Raw genomic sequence first — 21,888 nt, forward strand, 5'->3', positions numbered from 1 at the left:
AAATATAATAAAAATTATTATATTTCCTTTTCTTTGTTATTTTAAAGGTAAATATATTCCAAAAGTCATGGAAAATAAGTAATGTATAATATATATTGATGAACCACCAGAAGGAAAAAAAAAAAACAAGGAAATTGAAATTAATATACACTGAACTAATAATCACATTCAGTTATCTTTGCTATTTTGCTGGCTTCAGGTCATGTTATAAACCACAGATTTATAGATTTTTTTTCTAATTTTGTTGTCCTGAAAGTATGTTTGTTTTGTTGTGAGGAAGCTGTGTATATGTTAGAGAGTTAGAATATATTTTAACTGTTGGTTTGATTCTAAACTCTTAATTATTGATATTTAGACATATGGTATATGTATCTATTTATATTCTTATCTGGGCCCAACAAATGTTAGGTGTAGACCCCGTTGCCACCCACCAGATCTGGCTTTCTCAGATCTGCAGCCTCAGAGCCTTTAGGAACCCAACTTGCAGCCACACCAGTTTGCCAAGTCCTGAACATACCAATTCCCAACTTCTTTCACAACCCACATAGCTAGTTGTTCACGTACCATCAGGTCTCAGGCACAGGGGCACATGTGTAACTACCACAGAAGTCCCCAAAGTGTAAAACATACTAAATCAAGCATGTGTGAAGAGCAGCCTCACAGATGAACACTTTTACCAGTTGATGAAATGATCCTATTTCTTTCTCCCAACCCTCTAGACTCCCAGACCACCAGTGTTTGGTAAGCATTTGAGGACTGTGAGTACCAGTCCTACGGGAAGTGAAGAGAGATTTAAGTTCATGCTAATCTTCCTCACCTAGAGCCTAATTACGCCGTGGCCATTTGTCTGTATGACCTCAAATGGCTGTGTGGAGTTAGGGCAGTCACGTGTTAATTATTCAAATTATTGATCTGCTGTATGAATTAGACCCTTACCTTCCCCTAATGTTCCCAGCCTGCTTTCCTCTCTCATCAGCCACTGTCTTGTGATATACAAGCTCTTTCCAATTGTCAGAGCAGTACATTTGGTGGTTCAAAGAGTAAAAACTACGTACGTGAAGATGAACACCCTGGGTTCAATCACCAGTGGTTTAGAGGATCTCCTCACGTTTTGTATCACTTCTCTGTTCTATTATCACAGATCCTTAAGAGTAGCTGCAAAGAGAAGAATTTAGTGGCAAGCTGTGCCCACATCCAGATAAGTGACAAACTGCTCCAGGCTCTTTGATGTCCAGGATAGCCTTGAGTCTGTGTGGTAGGATTTCCCCAAGAACAGTGCTTATATTCATCAGAGACAGACTGAGATGGTGAAAAACAAACAAAAAACAAAACAAAACAAAACAAAAAGATAGGACAACTGAAGCCTGCCAAGATAGGCTGGTACCTTATCCATCCCATGGCATCTGGTCATGCAGCTTTGTGAGGTCTTTCAGAAAAATCACTCACTGTTTCTCTTTCTTTTATAGTGACATGTTTTGTTTTTTTTTAATCATTCCATAAGAGTGGCTATGTATTGTACAAACTAGAGGAATTACAGATTGGCACAATAATATACAGCCAACTGCATATGAACAAAGTAAAATATAATTTTAAAAAAATCACCTGTAGTTCTACCCACACTATCATTGGTAAACTCTGATGTATATATCCTTCCAGTTGTGTGTGTGTGTGTGTGTATTTTAATAAAAATGAGATCATATTTTAAATGCTATTTTGGCAATCTGCCTTTTAATCTATAATTTGATGAATGGTTTTTCATGGCTTCAAATTTTCTGCTATATTATTATTATTGAAAATGAATTCTCAATATATGATAACTGCTTCTATGTGTCATGTACTATACTAAACACTAAAGTCATTTAATCATTTCTGTGAGCCTGAGAAGTTGGTATTATTATCCCCATTTAACAGATTAGGAAATTAAGTCTCAGAGAGATTGAGTAACTTAAAATATGCCAAAGAGTTAGTAAATGGCATAGCAGATTGGAGCCCAGAACTCTGCTGACAGAGCTCAGGTTTTTAACCAATATGATAATAATTCTGATCAGCAGCATTGACTGTTCTGATAATCTTTTAGTTAGAAACATGGATAGATCAACAGGTAGTGGGTAGATCAACAATCAAAAGATATACAGAAACATGTAAATATCATATACATGGATGTGCATGGGTGTTTCTAGATACACACACACACACACAGATAGCAATATAATCTAGGATCAAAAGAAGGAAAATCAGAAGACAGAGTGAGGTCAGAGGCAATAACATAGAAAGTGTTTTCATTCTTTCCCTGGACGAGTTGTGGACATCTCTGAGAAGTAGAAACTACCCTTTAGTTCCCCTTTCTCCCTTTTTTTGTTGTTAATATTTATGTATTTATTTTTGGCTGCGTCGGGTGTTAGCTGCAGCACACGGGATCTTTTGTTGCGGCATGTGGTCTTCTCTCTAGTTGTGGCGTGCGCGATCCAGAGCATGTGCGCTCAGTAGTTGTGGCACGTGGGCTTCTCTAATAGTGGCCTGTGGGCTCCAGAGCACCTGGGCTCTGTAGTTGCCACACACAGGCTTAGTTGCCCCACGGCCTGTGGGATCTTAGTTCTCTGACCAGGGATTGAACCTGCATCCTTCTGCATTGCGAGATGGATTCTTAGCCCCTGGACCACCAGGGAAGTCCCTCCCCTTTCATTCTCATAACCAGTCATTCTTTGATCAACTTTGGTAGCTCCTCTTCCTTGTTTCACCCACCAGCTATAATATTTCCCAAAGAAGACCACATTCTTTTCTTTCATTTTCTCCCTTAGGTTTCTTGGGCCTGTGGATATCCTACTTTTTTTTTTAAATTTACTTTATTGAAGTATAGTTGATTTACAATGTTGTGTTAATTTCTGCTGTACAGCAAAGTGACACAGTTATACATATATATCCACCCCTTCCCACCCCACCTCCCCTTGGTAACAAGTCTGTTCTCCATGTCTGTGAGTTTGTTTCGTAGATAAGTTCATTTGGGTCATATTTTAGATTCCACATACAAGTGTGGATATCCTACTCCTTATCATTATACGACTTCCAAATTCATGTCTAGCTCTCCCCTTTATCCAGAGCTATGCTTCTGCAGCTCCATATGCCTATCTTTCCTCTAGATGCACATCCCAGTCATTTCAAAGTCAAGATGCGGAGCTCAACTCTTCCCTCTAAAAATCTGTTCTTCCTGGTCCCTCAATTTCTGTTACTGACTCGATTACTCTCCCACTCTCCAGGCTCCAATCTCAGACTCCTTTTTGATTACTCCCCTCCCCCAGCCTTGCTGAGAGAAGCAAGCCCTGGCCACTCCTGGAGCCTAAACTGAAGGGTGGTACCAGGTGTAACTCTGGGGTCACACATTCCAGCAGGGCTCCATCTCAGCTGTGTCTGGCCCACCACACCAAGGGAAGAGAGACCAGGATGAACATCTTCTGTTTTGGCCTGGCTCAGCATCCCTTCTTCTAGTAATGGAACCATCTCTGCAGTTGGGGAAAACATTCCACCCCCATTGTCCGTTCATGCTTTTCAAGTGGGGCTGAATCACTACCCAGCTACAAGAGGAGTAAACAATGAATCAGGCCAGACTAATCAGAGAGACTGGATCAGGAACCTTGTGATACAATCTAAGCCAATGGAAATCATTCCAGGGAGTTTTGTAGGAAACAATGGGAAGAGACTCTTCCTTTCAGAGTTAGTGGAAAAGAAGAAACTGCTGGTGACTATTTTTATCATGACTAGGGAGACACTAGCTGAGAGTGAAGTCCAGACAAAGGGAGATGGATCACTGAAGACGTCTCTGAGTACCTAGATCCAACTGTGTCTGACTGCAAACTACCCCTAGACTCAGGTGAGTCAGCAAATTCCCTTTTCTGCTCTGGCCAATTCAAATATGATTTCCCATTTGTAACTGAAAGAGACTTGTAGTATTCACAGGGCTCTTCACAAATACTCTGCTTCCTTCATTCCAGACACATGATAACACTACTTCCACCTCCTCTTTGAAGTTGGGGTGGTTATGGGACCTGCTTTGACCAGTTATGTGTGAGCAGGTATTTTAAGAGCCAGGACAAGATCTGCCACTTTTTTCTCTCTACGGTAGCAACCGGCAGTACTCCAGATAGCCTCTCTGCCAGCAGCCTGGTTCCCAGAGTGAGGGTAACAGGACACAGAGCCCCCAGCTGACCTGCAGTGGACATGTAGCATGAGCAAGAAATAAACCTTCATTTTCTTCAAGCTACTGAGATTTTGGAGTTTTTTGTTCTACAGCATAACCTAGGCCATCCTGACCAACATTTATACAGACTGTTTTAGAGAGGAAAGGGATTGTTGCTTTGCTAATGTGTGTATCATTTAAAAATCATCAGCATGCACAATAAGGTGACTATACTTAATGCCACTGAACTGCACTCTTAAAAATGGTTAAAATGGCACAGCCCTTTAAGGGGGTTACAGTATCATCACCACTTTACTTCAGGCTGTGATCCCAAGTACTGGTGCTGTGACATCAGTCACCTTCATGAATGATATTCTTCATTTACACTTTTTAAAAACTTCATTTATTTATTTATTTGGCTGCATTGGGTCTTAGTTGTGGCACGCGGGATCTTTTGTTGCGGCACGCAGGTTTCTCTCTAGTTGTGGTGCACAGGCTCCAGAGTGCATGGGATCAGTAGTTGCCGTGTGCAGGCTTAGTTGCCCCGAGGCACATGGGATCTTAGTTCCCTGACTAGGGATCGAGCCCACGTCCCTTGCCTTGGAAGGCAGATTTTTAACCACTGGACCAGCAGTGAAGTCCCATCTTCATTTACACTTCAGAATTGCACACTCTCCCCTCACTCAGCACGGGACTGATGCAGCCCCTTTCCATTCTGTCCATCCTCAGTCCCACTGCAGCACAGAGAACAATGCAGGGGCAACTATACGAGGCTTCTGATTGGATTGTATCCGTGAGCTACACCAAATTTCAAAATTCCACTCTCCTGTTCAGATACTGCATGATGCCCTATGACAGCTCTGAAGCTATCATTAAAAGGACAAGTTACTTTCTTCTGGGGAAAAAAAAAAAGGTTAAAATGGTCAATTTTATGCTTTCTATTTTTTAATCACAATAAAAAATACCACCAGCAGACAATCAGGTATTTATTAGGGCCCTAGGGGATAGTTCCATGTAAATGGCTCTGGTGACCAAAAAAATATTCTTTCTTGCAGTCATTCAGCAGACCTGTATTGAGCACCTACTATGTGCCTATCACCATGCTAGGCACTGGGAGTGCAGAGACCACACTTTTGACCTTGAAAAGCTTTCATCCAGCAAGAGGGCACTCATCACAGCTGTTCGACACCCTTGACCACACCCCCTGCCCCGTAACCACCCCCACCCCCCCAACCACCACCCTCCGCCCCCCCCCCCCCCCCCCGCCACTTTCAGGTACCTGTATTATCACTAGATCCATCTATAGCCCTCATCAAGCAGTAATGACTGAAAGCCATTGTAGCCATTTAAAGAACACGCCCCCTTTCTAATCTTTTTGCCCTTGTCCTCACTAGGACAGTGTTTATGAGGACAGGTTGGAGGGTCCAGCAGGCAGAGTCAAATCCCAGAGCTACCATGTAACAGTTGTGTGACCTGGGCAAGTTACTTAATCTCTTAAAATGCAGATGCAAATAGTAACTGCTTCATGATGGTTGTGAAGATTAAATGAGGTATTTCACATAAACAGGTAGCCCAATGCCTGTACAAAGCAAGTGCTGAGTAAGTATTAGCTATCGTTGGTAGTTGTTCTGAGCTCCTGGTTTACGCCCTGATGTTCGCATATCCAGCCCACTAGGGGAGATTACAGTCAAGGAGTCTGTATCCCAGGCTTCTCTGTGTTCTCCACGTCCTGATACTTAGAGTTGGGCTCACATTTCCTGCCCCTCTTTGCAGGGGACCATTGCTGGTCCACAGCCACTTGGGAGCACCCTTGAGTTAGGCACGACCTGTTCTTCCTCCAGACAGGTGGCTCCATTCCCAGCCAGCAGAATTCAGTCAGAACCTTTCACTTTCTCAGTTAGCCAGAACTGTGTGTGTCCTCCCCGACACAAGGCAAGACGGGAGTCTGGTTCCCAGCAGCTAACAGAGGCCACCCCTGCTGAAAGAAGGCTTATAGCGGCTCAGTATCCCAACTTCCCAGGCTTGTCCGCAGGGTTTGTAAGTGTGGCTGGATTTCAGAGTCCCCCTCACTCTTGTCAAATTTCCGGAAGGGCTCCCTGCACGCCCTGCCCTTTCACCCTTTGTGAACGGGAGTCACCCTTCTGAACCGGAGAACAATGGTGCAAACATGGGAAAGTTACAGGCAAGACGCTGCTGGGCAGAACAGAGAGAGACCGAAGAGCACATTTCTAGAGAAAATCTGCGTGTAAAATCCTTCTAGATGGTAATAATTTTCTTCCAGGTAATCATACTTATCTCAACCAAATCTAATTCCAATGATTTTTTTTTTTTTAAAGCAATTCTCCCCTATTGAAAAAGTTCAAAACATCTCATTTGGATCTTTTTTCTTCTATTTTCCTTATCTTTTAAAAAATTAGCAGACATTTGTTAGAGCAGTTTTAAGTCTATAGAAAAATTGGGCAGAAAGTACAGAGAGTGCTCATATACCCCCTCTCCCCAAGTAAACACTTTCCTGTATGATTCACATTCAACACACATAGTGTGTTGAACCTGTTACAACTAATGAGTCAAAATTGATGCATTATTATTAACTAGGGGCCCTAGTTGACATGAAGTTTCATTCTGTGTGTCGTACAGTTTTATGGGTTTCGACAAATGCATAAATGCCATGCACAGTATCAGACAATGGTCTCACTGCCCTAAAAATTCCATGTTCCACTTACTCTCTCGTCCCCTCCCCGCAACCCCTGGCAACCACTAATCTTTTTACTATCTCTATAGTTTTGCCTTTTCCAGAGTGTCATATATTTAGAATCATACAGTATGTAATCTTTTCAGATTGGCTTCTTTCATTTAGCAATATGCATTTATGGTTCCTCCATGGCTTTTCCTGGCTGTGAAAGAAACTGCACTGAGCCCAGGAACACTTTACCCGAGTCTTCCTTTGCTAGATGCTGGGTACTCTCTCCCCTAGGGTTGCCAAATAAATACACAAATAAAAACAGAGGATGCTCAGTTGATTAGTTGGATTTTAATTTCAGATAAGCAATGAATAATTTTTTTAGTATAAGTATGTCCCATGCCATATTTGGGGCATACTTATACTAAGAAGTTATTCATTGTTTATCTGAAATTCAGGTTTAACAGGCATCCAGTACTTTATCTGGCAACCCTACCTCCCCTGCGATTGACAGTGGACGGATGCTGTCCTGAGCCCAGGGCCTCTAGAGGGCTGGTAACTCAGAGAGCAAAGCTCCATCTGACCAAGGTGGGACTGGGTAGAAGGAGCTCAAAATCCCCCAAAGAGATAGGACATCTCCCAGCCCTCCACCCCCAGCCCTCTCTTCCTCCTGGTGGACAGAAACTGGCTTCCAAATCCCTTTCAAGTATTTCCAGCTGGTCTGGCTTTGCAGCCTCAAACAGAACCCAACCTAAAAGACCCCTCTGCTTTTTTGACAGATTCTAAAAGGGAATAAATTAAAGCCTAATTAATCTGAGGTACCCTGAGAGTGAGCTTTCCTTGGCACTTTTATACAAAGTTGCTCTGTGTACTGATCTAAGTGGCCACTGTTACAGTTGGAATCATGTTTCCATCTCCAGCAGCCCTTTCTGGAACAGAACAACTCCACTTGCTCAGACATTTTGTATCAAATTGCAGGATGATCTCACCAAGCACTGTCCTCAGAATTTATTTTGGGTGCAACACATGTTAAGAACATAGGGGTGAGCCAGGCTGTGAATCTATCTGTGCCAAAGGCAAAAAGACCTTATGCACCTTGTGTCTGTAAAAGAGAGCTCTTCACCTGCTATCACAGGTGCCTGCACCTGGCAAATAACGTCCCACTCAACACGATTGTTTTTTATGGTCCTTTTATTTATTGTGAAATATCTGATATATACAGAGGAGTAAATAAACACATGTATGGTTTAATCCATCACTGTAAATTGGACACCCACAGACCAACCAACCAGCCCCAGAAGGGCCCTCAGCCTCGTGAACCCCCCTCCGCAAATCACACTCCCCTCCTTCTCTAGAGATGGCCACTAACTTGTGCAAATCTTTAGTGTTTCTCTTTAGCTTTTCTCTTTAGTGTTATGACTGTTTGTGCACTGCCCCTGTTTTCGAACTTCATGCAAATGGAACTACGTTGCGTGTATGCTTTGTGACTTGTTCCTTCCTCCCAATTGTTCTTAGACTAGCAATTGTTTTCAGGAGTATGCTGTCTTCGTAAAAAATACTGGCCTTGAAGTCACACTGACCAGTTTTGCCCTCCTGGCTCAGCCACTTACCTGCTAACTGTGTGACCTCTCTTTCCCTCCTTGGTCAAACGGTAACAAATTGTATCCCTGGAGGGGACTGCCTCAAGAGCAGGAAGTGCACTTCATGTATCATTCTGTTCTCAGCAGCTCACTGGGGCTGATAGTAATGAATTCGGAATGAATGAAGGAGCAGCGGTGAGACGATGTATGTCAGGGCCAAATACCACATCTGATTCGTAGCAAACAGTCAACACACCGTGGCTAAAACTATTATTGTCATCAGTGTTGGTTATCTGAACATGCACCTGCCTATGGGAGGCAGCCTCTACAATGGCTGCCAGAGGTCCCTGCCTCCTGATAGAATGTGGCAGAAGTGATAAGATGTCACTTCCAAGATTTGATTATAAAAGGCCATGACTTCCACCTCGGGTCCTCGTTCCCACTGTCCCTGGGGGAAGTCAGCTGCCATGTCATGAGGTAGCCCTGAGGAGAGGCCCCTGTGATGAAGGATGAAGCCCTGGCAACTAGTGCACGTGAGCTTGGAGGCATATTCCCTCTCCAGTGGACCCTTCAGAGGAGATTGTGGCCCCAGTACAGCTTGACTACAACCTCCTGGGAGACCTTCAGCCAGAGGCTCCCAGCAAATCAGGCCTGGATTCCTGGACCATAGAAACTATGAGGTGATGAATGTTTGCTGTTTTAAGCTACCATGTATGGGGGTAATTTGTTACACAGCAATGGAAGATTAATACAATACCTCTTCTTGGATGAAGGAGCACTGGCAATTTTTAGAGCATGTGGCAAACAAGGAGATGCAGGGTCCAGATCCCCATTTAAGGATGGACTCCCGCCCAGGTGCAAGGAGTACAGTTACCTGACAGCCTTTGGGATCCAGCCCAGCTTTCGAGTTGAGATCATGCTGTTCTTAAATGCTCTCCCTAGCCAACAGGTGAGCTGAAGTAGTGGTACAAGAGCTTGGCCATCTCCACCTAATAAAGGAGTCTGATGAGCAGTCATTGCTTACAGAGCTCCATGTTGGGCTCCAGTGACTTTGACAGGTCTGCATTGGAGTCTTGCCTTCCATGGGTGTCACTCGCCAGTAAATCTTTCTCATTCCCAATCCCATCTCAGCCTAGGCTTCCCAGCTAACTCATTCTGCAAACCAAAGACAACATCTGCTGTATAGAAGCCCAAGCTTTCTAGTCAGCCCAGACCTGGGTTCAATACAGAGTCTGCCCCTTGCCAGCTCTGTGACTCTGCAGAACTTACTTAACTTTTCTGAGCCTTTTTTCTCACATGTAAATTGGATGATAAATAACGTAGGAGCTCAGAAAGGATTTTTATTTACAGCGTATAACAGAATGAGCAACACATAGTGAGTGCTGGATAAAGGATAACTATTATCTATCCATAGACTACATACCAAATAACCACTTTATATTTTCCATAAAGCTTTTTTTTTAAATTTATTTTGGGCTGCATTGGGTCTTTGTTGCTGCACATGGGCTTCCTCTAGTTGCGGAGAGTGGGGGCTACTCTTCATTGTGGTGTGCGGACTCCCCATTGTAGTGGCTTCTCTTGTTGTGGAGCACAGGCTCTAGGGTGCGCAGCTTCAGTAGTTGTGGCACACGGGTCAGTAGTTGTGGCTTGTGGACTCTAGAGTGCAGGCTCAGTAGTTGTGGCAAACAGGCTTAGTTGCTCTGCAGCATGTGGGATCTTCCCAGACCAGGGATCGAACCTGTGTCCCCTGCATTGGCAGGCAGATTGTTAACCATTGCGCCTCCAGGGAAGTCTCTCCATAAAGTTTTATTGGAAATTATTCCAATAATTTCTCAAAAATATGTTGTCTAGTATATCTATAGGAGATCTTTGATATTAATAAGGGTGTAGACAAAAAATCAGTTGATCTAAGAAAGAAATGGAAAATTTTATTTGAGCCAGATTTGAGGATTATAACCAAGGGAGAGCATCTCCGAAAGCTCTGAGAACTGTTCCACCCCCTTAGAAGTCAAGGCACAGTTATATAAGTTTTTTGAGACAGAGGGCTGTACATCAAATGACATATTATTGACAGTTTCCATAATCTAGATCTAAGCCTCATCGTGGTGGGTCATGTGAGCCCTTACAAGATCAAGAAGGAATACTGTCTTTTAAGGAGCTGTCTTCTTGATGCTAGGAGAATGTCGCTCTTTATGGCTGAGCAGGTATTCCCACTGATGGGAGAGGTCTGGTCAATGCATAACGCAGATGCACAATGTGGGAGGGAGGAGGCCAAAGCACAGAGATTTTTGTTTAAAATTTTCTTGTCTTGCCGTAAAAATAAGATTTTTCTTTCACAGGGGTTATACCTGTTATCTTTATGAAAACTCAACCTACCAACTGCCCCTCTAGCACCTATTGTCACCCATAAAATGAAATCGAGTACAACTCGGGACTTCCCTGGTGGTGCAGTGGTTAAGAACCCACCTGCCAATGCAGGGGACACAGGTTCAAGCCCTGGTCCAGGAAGATCCCACACGCCGCGGAGCAACTAAGCCCATGAGCCACAGCTACTGAGCACGTGTGCCACAACTACTGAAGCCCAAGAGCCTAGAGGCCATGCTCCACAACAAGAGAAGCCAGCACACCAAGAAGCCCATGCACCACAACGAAGAGTAGCCCCCGCTCTCCGCAACTAGAGAAATCCCACGCACAGCAATGAACACCCAACATAGCCAATAAATAAATAAATTTAAAAAAAAAGAAATCAAATACAACTCAAAAGTATACATGACCCTTTTAAGTCCGTAACAGTACTATAAATAAGGAAGTAAGCCTTTATAAAGCTATTAAGTTATGCCAAAGCAACTGGGTGAATTGTTTCTCTTGTTTGCACTGAACTTTATTCACATCAGAGAGCTGAGCCACCTCTGAAAGCTGCCCTTTTATTAAACGCAGTCATCTGAAATTTAACATGTCCAAAGCTGTTCCTCCTACAGTCCGCCTCACTTTGATGGATAATTCCAAGCCAGGAAACAGGAAGCCATCCTTGGCACTGCCCTCTCTCTCCTTCCCCACCTCCAGTCCAACAGCATGTTTTGTCTCCAGAACGCCCTCTTTCCCTCTCCACGGGTACCACCCCAGCCTCCTTTCTTTCGAGAGCCTTCTAATAGTCTTCCTCTTGCGTTTATAGTAAAGACCAAACTCTTTATCAAAGCCTACTGGCTCTTCATGAATGGGCCCCTCCCCTCCAAATCTCACCTCCACACTCCAAACACTCTCTCCCACGGGTCAAGCTTGCTCTTGTGTTGGGACCATCCTGCAGGCACTTCCTGTGTCTGGAACTGTCCTCTGCCTACTGTGCACTGCAGCCTCCTTTTCCTCCTAAAACTCTGAGCCTAGTGAACTGCCTTCTCAAGCAGATTCCATCACTCTCTACCATAGCACCCAGGTCATTTCTTTTGATGCATGCATCTCATGTTGTCATACTTATTAGTTTACTGAAGGTTTCCCTCGGTTTACTATTGTTTCTCTGAGTGCAGCGGTCTTACCCCTTTTGTTCATCCTGTACCATACCTAGTGCTGGCCACAGTATAGCCTTGATAAACATCTGTTGGATGGATTTTCTAGCTAAGAATACCACTTTTTTATTTTATTTTGTTTTATTTTTATTTTTTATTTACTTATTTTTTGGCTGCGTTGGGTCTTCATTGCTGCACACAGGCTTTTATCTCTTGTTGTGGTGAGCAGGGGCTAATCTTTCTTGAGGTGCACAGGCTTTTCATTGTGGTGGTTTCTCTTCTTTCAGAGCATGGGCTCTAGGTGCACGGGGTTCAGTAGTTGCAGCATGCGGGCTCAGTAATTGTGGTTTGTGGGCTCTAAAGTGCAGGCTCAGTAGTTGTGGCACATGGGCTTAGTTGCTCTGCAGCATGTGGGATCTTCCTGGAGCAGGGATCGAACCCGTTTCCCCTGCAATGACAGGCAGATTCTTAACCACTGTGCCACCAGGGAAGTCTCCACATTTATTTTTAACAATTATTTTTCCCCTATTGCAAAAGCCGTACTTTTCATTGTAGAAAAGATTAGAAAGTACAGATTTTAAAAAAATGTTATCTCGGACTTCTTAGGTAACACAGTGGTTAAGAATCTGCCTGCCAATGCAGGGCACACGGGTTCAATCCCTGCTCCAGGAACATCCCACATGCCATGGAGCAACTAGGCCCGTGCGCCACAACTATTGAGCCTGTGCTTTAGAGTCCATGAGCCACAACTGTTGAGCCCATGTGCTGCAGCTACTGAAGCCCATGTGCCTAGAACCCATGCTCCACAACAAGAGAAGCCACGGCAAGGAGGAGCCCACTCATCTCAATGAAGAGTAGCCCCACTGACTGCAACTAGACAAAGTCCTTGTGCAGCAACGAAGACCCAACACAGCCAATATAAATAAATACATTTATTAAAAAAAAAAGTCATCTCACTTTTAGAGACAGCTGCATTAGCCTTCAGATGGACTCTCCTAGGGCAATTTCAATGCATCTCTACCCACACATATAGGGATATAAACGCTCCCAAGTCCTTCAGCTTTCTGGGGTTACTCTTTCAACAGCCAAACAAAATGTCTTGGTCCCCATGCAACACGAGAAGAGAAATCAAGCCTTCTAGAGGGGCTATGATGGGGCTTGGCATCCTAGGAGGAAGAAACATTACAGAGGATGGCAATCAGTGACGAAAGCCTCTGGGGAGGTCCCTGGAAGGGGAAGAGGAGGCAGCTGACGCGGAGACCTGCCCAAAGCCAGAGAAGGGGAGACATTTGGCTGGTAGTAAATATTTGACTTAGTTTATTCCATCTTAGCCAGTTCAGTCCTCTCAGCAGTCTCAAAACAGCCTTTGTCATATTTCAGCCAACCCGCCCAGCATAATGCTTAGGTGAGGCCAACCGGGCTTCCAGACAACACAGAGGGAACCGTTCTCACTGAATTCAGCTCCGGTCAGATTTAACCAAATGTGGGAAAAGTCTGATGTCCTAGTGAAACAGGTGGGAAGGGGGCGGTGCACAACCTTTAAAAGAATGACATAGCCCGAGGACACCACATAAACTGATTAGAACCAGATAGGTCCAAGATGGGGGACAAGTCAACTTCCTCTAGACCTTGAGCCTCAGGATACCTCATTGTAACACATCAGCTAGTTAAATGACACACCCATGACACCATGACACCTTGACAGTTCCAAGACCAACCAAAAAGTGGGCGCTGGCCCAATTTCTGGAAATCCCGACCCCTTCCTCACAACAGCTGGAATACTCCTCCCACTCACTAGCCTATGAAATTACCCACCCCTATAAAAACTGACAACCCCATACCCTGGTGCCACTCCAGCCTTCTGAGATGCCCCACACTCTGTCTTGGGAGTGTGTTTCTGTCTAAATAAATCCACTTCTTACCTATCACTTTGTCTCTCACTGAATTATTTCTGTGATGAGACATCAGGAACCTGAGCTTCATTAAGTCCTGAGACTGGGTGTGTAGTCTCAGTTGAAAGAGCATGGGTTCAAGTCCCAGTCTTGGTTTTGGCTGGGTTTGAGTCCTGGTACGTGAGTTCAAGTCCCAATCAGAGGTAAAGGGTTTCACTAGGAGCCCCCAGAGCTATTTAGAGTATGTGTGCAGAAAAGCAGAGTAGAGCAGGGAAGCTACTGGACTGTGTCATGATCAAAACAGATGGACAGGTCTCAGCCAGCTACTTTCATGTTAGTTCACCCTGCCAACGAGCCCACACCTCAGCTGAGGTGTTGTCTTTTACCCCTTTCACAGGGAGGTTAAGTCATTTTCCCAGAGTGACTCAGCCAAAACAGGCAGAGCTGAGATTGGAATCTGGTCTGTTTGGCCTTAGAGCCTGAACTCTTTCTGTGGATCAGAAAGATGGAAACAGGATACCATCATCATCACTGAACTGGAGGGCTGTTCGTGGCACGATCCTGTGTCATTGTTAGAAATAATGAAACAACTAACAGTGCATTGTGCTAAAATTCTTCTCGATTACTTCCCCTAACAGCTCTATAAAGAAGGCAAGGTTATTGCCTTGCCTGTGCAGATAAGAAGATTGAGGTGCAGAGAATCTGAATAGCTTGCCCAAGCTCACACAACTAGTTAATGGCCGAGCTAGGATTCAAACCCAGAGAGTCTGGCTCCAAAACTCACACATTTATAACTCATGCTATGCTCCTACCAGAAATAGGAGCCAGAAGCTCGTAGCCATGAATTCCCACAGTCCCAAAGCTGGGCTGGGAAGTGGGGGGGTGGGGGGGTGGTTACGGATGTGACTCTACAGATAATTAAGCATGAACTTTGGAGCTGGGCAATTCCAAGTTCACATCTACCCTCACCTTGGGGGCTTTGAGCCTCCCTTCTCCACCCCCAAAACAACTGGCTGTCATCTCCTTTTCTGCTGTTTTCCAGGATTGTGATGTACACACACAGAGGAACAAAAGCGCCATATCCCAGCCGGGGCTTTCCTGTCTCCTGTGTCCAGCTGCTCCCTCTTTTTGCCCAGAGTGAACAGACCACAGAACTCAGCAGCTCCCCAGTATCCCCCAAAAGGATGCACTCGGGACTTCCCTGGTGGTCCAGTGGTGAAGACTCCGTGCTTCCAATGCAGGGGGTGCAGGTTCGATCCCTGGTTAGAGAACCAAGATCCCACTTGCCACGTGGCAGGGCCAAAAAAAAAAAAAAAGTAAAAAGCAAAACAAAACAAACAAATGAACAACAACAACAAACCAAAAGGATGCGCTCACCACAACAGGGAACAACAGAAACATTGCTGAAGATTTCAGAGCAGAGCTGAGGAAGGGGATCTGCAGCACACAACTCACAGACGATGACAACTCCATCTTTATTCCTCCACGCTGCTCTCCAGCATGCCGCCCATTCTTGTGTCATGCCTTCCCCCACTCGCCCTTCCCCCCACCCCACACATCCTCTGCCTGGGGTGGCAGGTGGTGGCTGAGAGAGGACTTCCCTCTCTTCCAAGTCTTTCCTTCTCATGCTCCCCCCTCACCCCCAACACACGCAGATTCCTCCTGGAGCCCCGCTCGAGTGCGCAATCCAGTTTTCCTCATCCAGCACATCCTTTGGGTTCCTCCCTCCAGCCCAGGTTGTTAAAGTCTTTATTCCAAATGAGTGTTGTTCTCTCCCTGCATGGAATCCTGATTTCTACACTAGCTCCCTCTACCAACCCTCCAAAAAAGGAAGCTCTTTTGAGAAAGGAAGGCAATAGAAATGTGGGGGTAGCACTGTGCTGCCTGTCTTGCGCCGAGGGGGAGGCAGCGTTCAGCTGCCTTGCCCTGTGCTGGCCTTTCCCCCATTTCCTCTGTTTGGAAAGCTCACTGGTTTCAAAGGTCTTGGTAAGTCTGTCCTCAGTTCCCACTTTTCCATCTCTGGGTTTCTTGCTCGTCCTAGCAGCAACAGGGATTTGTCTCTGGTGAAGGCTGCCAAAGGTAGAGGCCGGAATCTCTTAGAGAGCCCTCCCTGGAGAACAGGCTCTTTCACTTCCAAAATGGAAAATTCCTACGTCATGCCAATTAGTCTAGAGGGCACTTGGACCTTTACCAGCTGAAACGCTAACAACTCTTAAAGGGAAAGTGAACAAGGAACAAGGCCACCCTTCTGGCCACTGGGGCAGCAGGCAGGTGGCTTTTAAAGAAAAAGTTCAAGGTAATAATGAGCCGTGTCGCTGGTGGAACACACTGGAATGTAGTGCTAAAACCAACCAATGATTACAGTTATGTGCCCCAGTCTTTTCTCCCCTCCTAGGAGAGTATACACTTAAGTTCTACAACCCTCTCCTTTACCCTAGAAGTGAAATGTCTATTTTATTTTATTTTATTTTATTTTATTTTATTATTATTTTTTTATCCATCTGGTTTATTTGCCAAGAGCTATAATTTTGGATCTAACTGGCACCCCTTCTTCAGTTAAATTGCCACTAAAGAAGGTCAGGGACACAAGTTCAGAATTTGGGTTGGGAGAGGCATAAGCATGGAGGGGCTGGGATGGTGGTGGGAGGTTCAGGGCTGAGTCCCTCAGGAGTAACTGCCTGGTCCTCCCAGGGGGATGACGAAGACCGAGATGTCATCCCCGGAACCCAGCTTCTTGTTGGGGAGACGCCAGCCACGGTCCCGGGGGGTGCCCCGGGCCCCCAGGACCAGAGCTTGGGCCAGAGCTGTGTACCTGCTGGGGTCATTGGGCTCATAGGCTAACAGCACGCTGTCCACAGTGGCAGCTACCTCAGTCACTGGTGACATCCCACAGCCCATCTGTTCCCAGGACTAGCACATCATCTGAGCAGTGTTCGTACTGTGTCAGGTCATACACTTGCACCTCAGGGAAACAGGAGAGAAAGGGCTTGATGGGCAGGGTAGAACTGCAGACCCTGAGGTTGTGGTCTCCCAAGCCCCGGGTCACCCCAATGGTGGCCATCATTCGAACCTTTTTGCCCTCCCCACAGACCAGAGGAAACCTGAGATCCTCCAGCTCGATCTTTTTGTAGGCCCAGCCAGTCATGTTCTGGTCCCCGTACAGCATCCTCTGCCCCAGCTCCTGAGGTTGAACTCTACGGGCGAACTCAAGGTGGGTGAATTCACCACCCAGCAGCTCTGGTTTCAGGAAGCCAAGCAGCTGAAGACGCTGGCGCTCAGTGTCCAGGGTGAACTCCCGGGACATTGGAATGATTTCACCATTCCGGACAATGATGGCTCTGCTGTCACCTGCGTTGGCCACATACACCTTGCCTAGCAAGTAGATCACAACCAGTGCACAGCAGCCCCCCTCCACTTGGTGGCCATGCCACTCCCGGGCCATCTGCTCATCCATGAGCCGGAAGGCGTTCTCAATGGCACCCACTACCAGGCTCTCATGAGTCACTCCCTTCTGCGAAGACCAGCAGGACTGAGGACCAACCAAGTGAGAGGAATCAGAGGAACCTGGAGCCCCCGGCGTGGATGGGAGGCAGAGGGGAGGTGGTGAGGGGTCCTGGAGTATCTCTACCAGGCCCTTTAGCTGTTCTCGAATGTGGCGATGCAGGAGCCTAGAGGCCATTTCGGCAGCTCGGCCCCCTGCATGCCCATCAAACAGGCTCCAGTAATAGAAGCAGAGTCCCTGGCCTCGGCTAGGCTCTCTAGGTGCCCCTGAAACACTCCTCCGACTTTCCACATACACCACCACTTCACAGCAAGCCTGGTCCTCATTGTGCCGGCTCTTGCCAGCGTTGATGCCTCGGCGTAGCCCGTGCTCCAAGGCAGGCGACGGCCGGTGTCCGGGGGGCTTTGCACAGCCCGGCCGGCGTGGTCGTCGGCGCGTTGCAGCCCCGCAGGGCTCAGCTGCAGAAAGGTCGGTCGTGAGAAGCTTCCTCGAGCCTCTGCTGTCCTCGCGGGCGCCGCACGCCCGCTCCCAGCCCTGGCCGGAGGGCTTCTGGGAGCTTGCGGAGGGGCGGCAGGCGGCGCAGAGGCCGCGTTGGGCAGGTCGGGCGACTTGGGGCGCGGAGGCGGGGCGCCCCCAGAGCTCACCAGGTGCGCCACGGCCGAGCGCACCCTTGCTGAAGGTTAATTATTTATCACAGCAATAGAATGGCTGAGGATGTTTGCAGATTTCGTTTTAATCCCATTGGCTCTGAGATGCACTATATGATTTTTTTTTTTTTGGAAACAGATTTGCTACCTCTGTTAGGCTTTGCGTAAGACAACATTCAACTTTGTTTTCCTCTGGCGAACACTGATTGGAGTAATTCAGAGGTGTGCAGACCGGCAGGAAGAAGCTGGCTCAGGTTGACCTCTTGCCATGTATAATCACAAACTGGATGGCCCCTCTACAGCTCGCTTGAGAGGTGACCGCAAGCACCCAAAGCTTCAATCCAGGATGAGTTAAGAGGGAAAGGGGGCATCTTATAGGCACTGGCCAGACCCATCACATGTAGTTTGGCAGAGGACAGTGAATGGGGAGATCTGGTCTAGAGAGAGGTCTTTACACCAGAGGACATCAAATTAAGCTACATCATTGATGATGCTGTTTCATTCTGGAGAGGGTCACCTACAGGCTGATATTTGCTTTTGAATCTGACCCTGATTTTGACTGCCAACAAATTCACAATGGCAGGAAAAAGCAGGGTCCAGGATTGTTTCTAAACCTCCCAGCAAAATATTTCACTCCCTTCACTTCCCCCAGAAATGAGCACTTTTTTTGACAAACAACAACAAAAATCCCTGATTCCCCGTTCCCAACAGATCTGAGCCCCAAAGTATCTGTGTTTTCACCAAAATACACTGTAACATGACTTTCTTTTGACTTGGCATTTTGCCACTCTTTTTCAGATTGACATTTTTATATTTATTTATTTATTTATTTATTTATTTATTTATTTTTATTGGAATATAATTGCTTTACACTCTAGTACCAGTTTTTGAGGTACACCAAGGTCAATCATCTGTATTTATACACATGTCCCCGCATCCTCTCCCTCAACTCCCCCCCACCCTCCCCGTCCCAGTCCTCCAAGACATCATCCATCATCGAGCTGAACTGCCTTTGTTATACAACAACTTACCACTGGCTATTTTACAGTTGGTAGTATATATATGTCTATGCTACTATCACTTCGTCTCAGCTTCCCCTTCACCCCCCTCCCCCTCAAACCTCGAGTTCTCCAGTCCATTCTCTGCATCTGCATCCTTATTCTTGTCTTGTCACTGAGTTCATCAGTACCATTTTTAGATTCCGTATATATGAGTTAGCATACAATATTTGTCTTTCTCTTTCTGACTTACTTCACTCTGTATGACAGACTCTAGGTCTATCCACCTCATTACATATAGCTCCATCTCATTACTTTTTATAGCTGAGTAATATTCCATTGTATATATATGCCACATCTTCTTTATCCATTCATTTGTTGATGGGCATTTAGGTTGCTTCCATGTCCTGGCTATTGTAAATAGTGCTGAAATAAACATTATGGTACATGTTTCTTTTGGGATTATGGTTTTCTCTGGGTATATGCCCAGTAGTGGGATTACTGGATCATATGGTAGTTCTAGTTTTAGTTTTTTAAGGAACCTCCAAACTGTTTTCCGTAGTGGCTGTACCAACTTACAATCCCACCAACAGTGCAAGAGAGTTCCCTTTTCTCCACACCCTCTCCAACATTTGTTGTTTCCAGATTTTGTGATGATGGCCATTCTGACTGGTGTGAGGTGATACCTCATTGTGGCTTTGACTTGCATTTCTCTGATGATTAGTGATGTTGAACATCTTTTTTTTTTTTAATTTTTTTAATTTTATTTTTTAGATTTATCATTTACTTGTTTATTATTGCCTGCATTGGGTTGGGTCTTCATTGCGGTGTGCAGGCTTCTCATTGTGTGGCTTCTCCTGTTGCGGAGCATGGGCTCCAGGCACATGGGATTCAGCAGTTGCAGCACTTGGACTCAGTAGTTGTGGCCACAGGCTTAGTTGCTCTGCAGCATGTGGAATCTTCCTGGACCAGGGCTCGAACCCGTGTCCCTTACATTGGCAGGTGGATTCTTAACCAGTGCGCCACCAGGGAAGTCCCTGAACATCTTTTCATGTGTTTGTTGGCCATCTGAATGTCTTCTTTGAAGAAATGTCTATTTAGGTCTTCCGCCCATTTGTGGATTGGGTTATTTGCTTTTTTGGTATTAAGCTGCATGAGCTGTTTGTATATTTTGGAGGTTAATCCTTTGTCCATTGTTTCGTTGGCAACTATTTTTTCCCATTCTGAGGGTTGCCTTCTTGTCTTGTTTATGGTTTCTTTCACTGTGCAAAAGCTTTTAAGTTTCATGAGGTCCCATTTGTTTATTCTTGATTTTATTTCCATGATTCTAGGAGGTGGGTCCAAAAGGATCTTGCTTTGATGTATGTCATAGAGTGTTCTGCCTATGTTTTCCTCTAGGAGTTTTATAGTGTCTGGCCTTACATGTAGGTCTTTAATCCATTTTGAGTTTATTTTTCTGCATGGTGTTAGGAAGTGTTCTAATTTCATTCTTTGACATGTTGCTGTCCAATTTTCCCAGCACCACTTATTGAAGAGGCTGTCTTTTTTCCATTGTATATTCTTGCCTCCTTTGTCAAAGATAAGGTGCCCATATGTGTTTGGGCTTACCTCTGAGTTCTCTATTCTATTCCATTGATCTTCCTTTCTATTTTTGTGCCAGTACCATACTATCTTGATCACTATGGCCTTGTAGTATAGTTTGAAGTCAGGAAGCCTGATTCCACCAACTCCATCTTTCCTTCTCAAGATTGCTTTGGCTATTCGGGGTCTTTTGCATTTCCATACAAATCGTAAGATTTCTTGCTCTAGTTCTGTGAAAAATGCCATTGGTAATTTGATTGGGATTGCATTGAATCTGTAAATTGCTTTGGGTAGTACAGTCATTTTCACGATGTTGATTCTTCCAATCCAAGAACATGGTATGTCCCTCCATCTGTTTGTGTCGTCTTTGATTTCTTTCATCAGTGTCTTAAAGTTTTCTGCATACAGATCTTTTGCCTCCTTAGGCAAGTTTATTCCTAGGTATTTTATTCTTTTTGTCTCAATGGTGAATGGGAGAGTTTCCTTAATTTCTCTTTCTGCTCTTCTATTGTTAGTGTATAGGAATGCAAGAGATTTCTGTGCATTAATTTTGTATCCTGCTACTTTACTAAACTCATCACTTAGTGCTAGCAGTTTTCTGGTAGTGTCTTTAGGGTTTTCTATGTATAATATTATGTCATCTGCAAAGAGTGACAATTTTACTTCTTCTTTTCCAATTTGGATTCCTTTTATTTTGTTTTCTTCTCTGATTGCTGTGGCTAAAACTTCCAAAACTATGTTGAATAATAATGGTGAGAGTGGACACCCTTGTCTTGTTCCTGTTCTAAGAGGGAATTCTTTCAGTTTTTCCCCATTTAGAACGATGTTGGCTTTTGGTTTCTCATATATGGCTTTTATTATGTTGAGGTAATTTCCTTCTATGCCCATTTTCTGGAGAGCTTTTATCATAAATGGATGTTGAATTTTGTCAAAAGCTTTTTCTGCATCTATTGAGATGATCATATGGTTTTTACCCTTCAATTTGTTGATATGATGTATCACATTGATTGAGTTGCATATATTGAAGAATCCTTGCATCCCAGGGATAAACCCCACTTGATCATGGTGTATGATTTTTTTAATGTGCCGTTGGATTCTGTTAGCTGGTATTTTGTTGAGGATTTTTGCATCTATATTCATCAGTGATATTGGCCTGTAATTTTCTTATTTTGTGACATCTTTGCCTGGTTTTGGTATCAGGGTGATGGTGGCCTCGTAGAATGAGTTTGGGAGTGTTCCTCCTTCTGCTATGTGACATTTTTACTTTAAAATATTTTCTTAGTGGTTTCTTTTTCCCAGCTCAGAGGAAAACAGGGCTAGACTTGGGCTTTAGCAAA

At 45.0% G+C, this 21,888-nt stretch overlaps 1 protein-coding gene and 1 long non-coding RNA gene across 2 annotated transcripts in view; one reads left to right on the forward strand and one right to left on the reverse strand.

Moving 5' to 3' along the window:
• Positions 1-15,639, forward strand: part of LOC130840123 (uncharacterized) — a 32,720-nt gene extending 17,081 nt beyond the window's left edge. The window contains exons 2-3 of the long non-coding RNA XR_009049970.1: positions 3,757-3,865; positions 14,866-15,639. This is a non-coding gene — a long non-coding RNA (uncharacterized LOC130840123). The remainder of the gene's footprint in view (positions 1-3,756; positions 3,866-14,865) is intronic.
• An 848-nt stretch (positions 15,640-16,487) lies between these two features.
• LOC130840122 (protein phosphatase 1J-like) lies at positions 16,488-17,502 on the reverse strand. The gene is given in 3 exon segments (XM_057715246.1): positions 16,488-16,695; positions 16,697-17,334; positions 17,452-17,502. Coding segments are annotated over 3 exon segments (897 nt in total).
• Between the last annotated feature and the right edge of the window lie 4,386 nt (positions 17,503-21,888).

This window comes from Hippopotamus amphibius, chromosome 17 (genome assembly GCF_030028045.1).
Source record: "Hippopotamus amphibius kiboko isolate mHipAmp2 chromosome 17, mHipAmp2.hap2, whole genome shotgun sequence".
In the NCBI taxonomy this organism is placed as follows: Eukaryota; Metazoa; Chordata; class Mammalia; order Artiodactyla; family Hippopotamidae; genus Hippopotamus; species Hippopotamus amphibius.